The sequence below is a fragment of the Balaenoptera musculus genome, chromosome X (assembly GCF_009873245.2).
Source record: "Balaenoptera musculus isolate JJ_BM4_2016_0621 chromosome X, mBalMus1.pri.v3, whole genome shotgun sequence".
Taxonomy (NCBI): domain Eukaryota; kingdom Metazoa; phylum Chordata; class Mammalia; order Artiodactyla; family Balaenopteridae; genus Balaenoptera; species Balaenoptera musculus.
Window position 1 is genome coordinate 112,889,124 of NC_045806.1, and position 6,000 is coordinate 112,895,123.

The 6,000-nt window shown below is 44.0% G+C and overlaps 1 protein-coding gene across 1 annotated transcript in view; it reads left to right on the forward strand.

Moving 5' to 3' along the window:
* The window catches only part of LOC118888183 (protein FAM122C-like), a 65,634-nt gene extending 61,928 nt beyond the window's left edge, over positions 1 to 3,706 (forward strand). The window contains exon 5 of the mRNA XM_036839146.1: positions 1,440 to 3,706. Within this exon, the coding sequence (XP_036695041.1) occupies positions 1,440 to 1,457 (18 nt within the window). The 3' untranslated portion in view covers positions 1,458 to 3,706. The remainder of the gene's footprint in view (positions 1 to 1,439) is intronic.
* Positions 3,707 to 6,000: the final 2,294 nt, after the last annotated feature.

A 6,000-nucleotide genomic window follows, 5' to 3' on the forward strand; every position in this document is an offset into this window, starting at 1 on the left:
AGGACCAGGGCTCGAACCCGTGTCCCCTGCATTGGCAGGTGGAGTCTTAACCACTGTGCCACCAGGGAAGCCCTTCATTTCTTTTCATTTATTTCTGATCTGATCTTTGTGATTTCTTTCCTTCTGCTAACTTTGTGGGTTTTTTTGTTCTTCTTTCTCTAATTGCTTTAGGTGTAAGGTTAGGTTGTTTATTTGAGATTTTTCTTGTTTCTTGAGGTAGGATTGTATTGCTATACTGACTCTAATTTTACTTGAGGTACATAATAGTCATCTAAAATTATATTTGCACTAAAGGTGGGCCTTATCACATGGACAGTTTTACTATAACAATGTATCAGGGAAGTAAAGAATTCAGCATGTTACTTTCATATCTTTGAAATGGAACGTTGATACACCTGAAAAATATAATACTGTAAGTCAACTATAACTCAATTAAAAACTATAATTTTTTTAAAAAGAAAGTGAAAAAAAACCCAAAACCAAGCAAAACAGAAATGAAATGTTGATGTTCCCTTATGCCCATTTCTGGGTCTCCATCAGTAGTATCACTGAGGCAGCTGGGAAGGCACCATTTAGCCTAGCCAATAGGGACTCGTTAACGGTGTACTCAACCCGATGCTAGGTACAGGGGGAGAAAGAACAGAAAGAAGCTCTCTCAAGGAGCTTCCATTCTAGTGGGTAATGTGGCGTCCACACTGAAAACAATGAGCAGAGCAAAGAGAAGGCTAACATTTGCTAGGCACCTACTAGGTGCCAGACACTTTACAAACCCTGTAAGGCAGGTATTAGCCCCATTTGCCCCATCTGCAAACAGAGGGGCAGAGAAGTTAAGACAACTTGCCCAAGATCACACAAATAATAAGCAGTAGAACTAGGATTTGAACCCAGGCCCCTATGACTCAAAATAAGAGAATAATATGAGACAGCTTATAGTCATGTGCTCTGGGTCAGATGAGATGGATTGAAGAAGTTTCAGAGAGATGCATGGAATCTATGAAGGCCAAGCTGGGGCCTCTGGCAGATAGAGCGTGTCAGGGAGCTGACAGCCCGTGGCAGGTGCTCCCATCCCAAACCCCTTTATAACCTGCCCGTTACAACCACCTGTTCCCACTGAAGGGCTCAGGCTCTGTCCACCTCCGCTTCTGATGGACTTGGGGAGGTGGGGAAGGAAGCTGGTTCACATTTCTACATTTGACTCCAACGGCCCCCTCTCTGAGGCTAGTTGAACTGTTTACCTTTCAAGTGCCTGACCTCCTGGGGCAATTTCTCTACGCTTCTCAACACCAGAAGCACAGAGGAGCTGAGAGGAGCCTCTCTGCTTTACCACAGGACCCCAGACCCTCCTGACCTGTCCTCTCCCTCCTGCCTACCCTTATGCTTCTATTCACATGCAAGACATGACAGGAATTTAACATGTTTCTGCTTTTTTTCCATTTCAGAGAGAAGAGCTGGCTTAGTCAGACATAGAAACTCCCCGTCTGTGTCTGCTCAAGGCATTACCAACCGAATAGCTCCATCTGAAACATCAGACCTGTAGATTAAAATTAAAAAAGGGAAGATGCATTCTCTGACATTTTTCCCCAGTGAAGAAATTAAGATGGAAAAGGAAAAGTTTGTTCCTAAGTCTGTAGTTCTAATCCTCAAGAGTGAAGGAGTTACGGTGTGTGGGGTAGGGTTCTCTTAAAAGAAAAATTGTGTAAATGAAGTGTTTTGTAGGGCACTTAAAAGAAATGCAGGATTGTGCTTGATGTTTCTTAACTTCTTATTTTGAAATAATTATAGACTCACAGGAAGTTCCCCTTCACTCCGTCTCCCCCAATGATTACATTGCACATAATTATAGTACCATATAAAGGCCATAAAGTTGACATAGGTACAATGTGTGTGTATAGTTCTACGCCATTTTATTACATGTATAGATTCATGGAACCACCACCGCAATCAAGACACAAAACTATTCTGTCACCACAAAGATCTCTCTGGTGTGCCCCTTTATAGTCACACGTACCCCGTCCCCCTCCACCATCCCTAACCTCTGGTAACCATTAATTTGTTCTCCATCTCTATAACTTTGTACTTTAAAAAGTACAGTTTCTGTAAGAAGATGGATTGGCACCTCTAGCTTTCACCGAATTTCAGGCCTGAAGGAGTAACTTCTCCAGCCCAGTCTCCCATCCCATGCCCAAATTCTGTCTACGACATCTCTTCCAAGTGTCCAGCCAGCCCCTATGACATGCAAACCAGAACGTTCTCCAGGATTTTAGGAGTGTTGAGGTATTTGATATAAATATTTAGACCAAGGACATTGTTTCTTTCCATACATTTATTCAGTAGTAAGCAAAACTCTTACCTTTAGATTAAATATTACAAAATGCCCTCTCACCTGCTGATTTTTCCCATCACACACTGCCCTGTCCCAAACAAACATCTCCTTTTTCCATTCCTTTTACGTAATGAGAGGGATGAGATGCGGGAAGCCTGGAAGGCTCACAGAAAATTCCAGAAATCCCTTCCTTAACTACAGATTAGTCTGGCTCCCAGCAGCTGGGGCCTTTCAAATGTATGTGGTTCATGTGTGGAATTTATTTCTTGGGCTGATTGTGTGTTATCTACATGGTATCTACCAGGGTCATTCTGTTAGATAATCCGAACTGGAGCCCAACTCCCCAGGACTCCCTTGTGGGGAAGAGAGCTTTATGGGGCACCCTATAGCCTGTTGTAAGAACATCAGAAAATAATGACTCAAAGTCATGGTAAAACTGGAAGGGGCTAGCAGAAGCGAAGCTATGGGGGTTCCCCCACCTCCTCTCCCCTGGACTATTTTGAAATCTTTTCACGAGCTTAACTCGCTCTTCACGTCACAAAGAGCGCTGTGCTCTCCTCAACTGGATAGCAGCACATATACAGATCCAGACTCAGACCCATTAGGATGTGCCCTTTAGAATAAATTCAAACTAATGGCTCCCTCCATAGCCAGCCCCAGAAGCAGAAGTGGGGAAGGCATCTGACTTTGGCCCGGGAGACACTGCAGTCTACTGAATGCCCTCTTCTTGAAGTTGGAACAACAGTGCCCCAGCTCCCTACTTTCTGAGTAGGGGCCCCTGCCTTCCAGAACATTCCTGGCTTCCCCTTAGGTGGGGAGAGTATGAGCAGTGAGGAAAGGAAGGACAGAATGCAGCTAGCTTTGTGCCCCACCCCAAGTGCCATTCCTCTGGGTCCACATCACAGCTTGCAACCCAAAGGCCTTCAGTACTCGTGTCTCAGTGTCTTCCCCCTCACCAAATAACCCATGGGTGTAACTTGTAATTTCCAAAGTGAAAAGGTATTTCCAACTAATTTAATAATCCTGACACGTTCTCAGCTGCCTTTTAGTTTTTTTAGGGGGTAGTTTTGTGGCTACTCTGGTGCTATCTTTTTCTTCAGCCTGTGGTAAGTGGAAAGAAGCGAGGGCCGGCTCACGATCAGGATGCTGGTCTTGGCTGTGCCCCTTCCTTGCTGGAGGGCAATTAACTTCAACTGTCAGAGCCTCTGCTTCCTCATCTGCACAAGAGGGATAAATAATAACTGCCCTCCTAACCTTACAAAGGTGCTCATTTAGATAAACAGATCTTAGACATGTCTTTGTGAAATTTTCAGAGGGAAAATATAGTGATCAAAATATTCAAATACAGTATTAAAATACTATTTAAAATCTTCTTCAATGTTTAGAAAAACATTCTTTTTTTTTTTTTTTTTTTTTAAATTTTATAGCTACTTTTATTTTCATTTATTTATTTATTTTTGGCTGTGCTGGGTCTTCGGTTCGTGCGAGGGCTTTCTCTAGTTGCGGCAAGTGGGGGCCACTCTTCGTCGCGGTGCGGGGACCGCTCTTCATCGCGGTGCGCGGGCCTTTCACTATCGCGGCCCCTCCCGTTGCGGGGCACAGGCTCCAGACGCGCAGGCTCAGTAGTTGTGGCTCACGGGCCCAGCTGCTCCGTGGCATGTGGGATCTTCCCAGACCAGGGCTCGAACCCGTGTCCCCTGCATTAGCAGGCAGATTCTCAACCACTGCGCCACCAGGGAAGCCCTAGAAAAACATTCTTAAAATAACTTTCATAAGTCATCTATTTTACCTTAGGTGGCTTTATTTGGGCCTCTTTTGACTCAATTCTTAGTATTGTTCATTATATTTTTTATCATGAGGGCAAGGTTGGCCGTAAAATGTTATGAAATCTATTAGAATGTGGGATTAAAAAAAAAAAAGAATGTGGGATAAAGTGATCCAAATAGGCATTTACAAGGCAGAGAAGATACACTAGGAATTTGATTTCATGCACGTAGACAATTAGCTTTGTTGAGCCAGTGGGTTTACTGTTTTTCAGTAGGAATACTGTTTTACAACAGCAGGTTGCGTCCAGGTCATTTGGTTGTAAAGTAGAAAGTCAATCATAAGCCCTGCGGCCCCCTCTCACCAGGCCAGTTTGTGCGCCTCTTCACCTAGTCTTTTTTTGTTGAGGACAGATTGCCCTGAACTAGATCCCTGGGGCTTTGAACTGAGAACTTCATCAGGTTTCTGCTAGAGGCTAATTAATCATCAGATCGGCTCATTGCAAAAGCAAGCAGCCATGCTGATCCCCTGAGTCATTAGGGCAGCAGAAAGAGTAGGAAACGGCCTAATCTCCTCCTAGGATTAGAGGGAGAAGTTCCTAAGATCTAATGAGTTTCTGCTAAACTTGGGGTGTGCTCCCAGAATTATGCTTTTTCTCTACCTTCTCCTGTAATATTCCTTTCAAAATGCTACCCAGAACACAAAGGGTCCCACTACATTGCCCAGCAGTGCTCAGCCATTTCAGGCTCCCTTCTCAGTATAAGCAGAGCTGTAGGCTAAAACTGCCCAGCTGGTTGGAAAGTGAAACCTGCCTTTCCTGCCTATATGATGTCAAACTGGCCTGACAGATTTTTAAAAATGCATTTACCAGTGATGTGAGTCTATAGCACATCTTCTCTCTGTTCTGGGAAAGCGTATGGTTTGCAGTTTGGTTCATATTTGGGTCAACAGACACTGTCAAGGGGGACTAACTTTGATAATTGCTCCAGTTTTTTTTTTCCTGACCTCTGACCGCTCTGAGATATTTAGCTGTCTACACGATTCCATAATAACTGGTTGAAAAGTGAAAAAGTCTTTCAGTGGAGCAAGTGATTGCGTGCATAATAGCAAACTGTTTGGTTTTCTGGTGTTGTTGTTGCCGTCATCTTCGCTGTCGTCGTCACTGTCGTCATCATCTGCCAGGATGACTGGTTGGTCCTCTGTTGTGTAAACACATACTACCATCTCCTTTTCTTTTTCCACTGAGTTAACCCAAAAGTGAGCCCCCTAGGTGGGAGGCAGCATGCTCTAAGCGGTAAAATCATAAACTCTGAAGCCGGACAAATCTAAGTTTAGCTGTGGAGACCTTGAAAAGGCCAAATAATATCTCTGAGCTTTAGTTATCTCATCTATAAATTGGGCATGATAGTATCTGCCTTGAGGAGTTGTTGCAGGATTGTTGGGATGCTATTTTAAGTGTCCACCCTGGACCAGGGAGTCGGTGCTTCTTAACTTTCAAGTCACATACAGATCACCTGGGGGATCTTGCTAAACTGCTGACCCTGATTCCGTAGGTCTGAGATGGGGCCGGAGAGTCTTCACTGCCAGTGAGCTCCAGGGGATGCCCATGCTGCTGGTCTACCGACCACACTTGGAGTAGCGAGGGTCTAGATAACATTTGCAAAGTACCTAGCACAGTTGGTGCTTAATACATGGTCACTCCAAAATAATTCAATCACTCACTTAACTGAGAAGAAACCCTTTTTCCACAAAAGTAATACCAGTCTGCCTATAGCTCCATTCTCATAGCCTTTGCAAAATACCTAATTGGGATTGGCCATGGTTGGTAATTTCTGAAAGCAGGTGATGGGTAAATGGGAGGGGTTCATTATACTATTCTCTCTGCTTCTGTACATGTTTAACATTTTCCATAA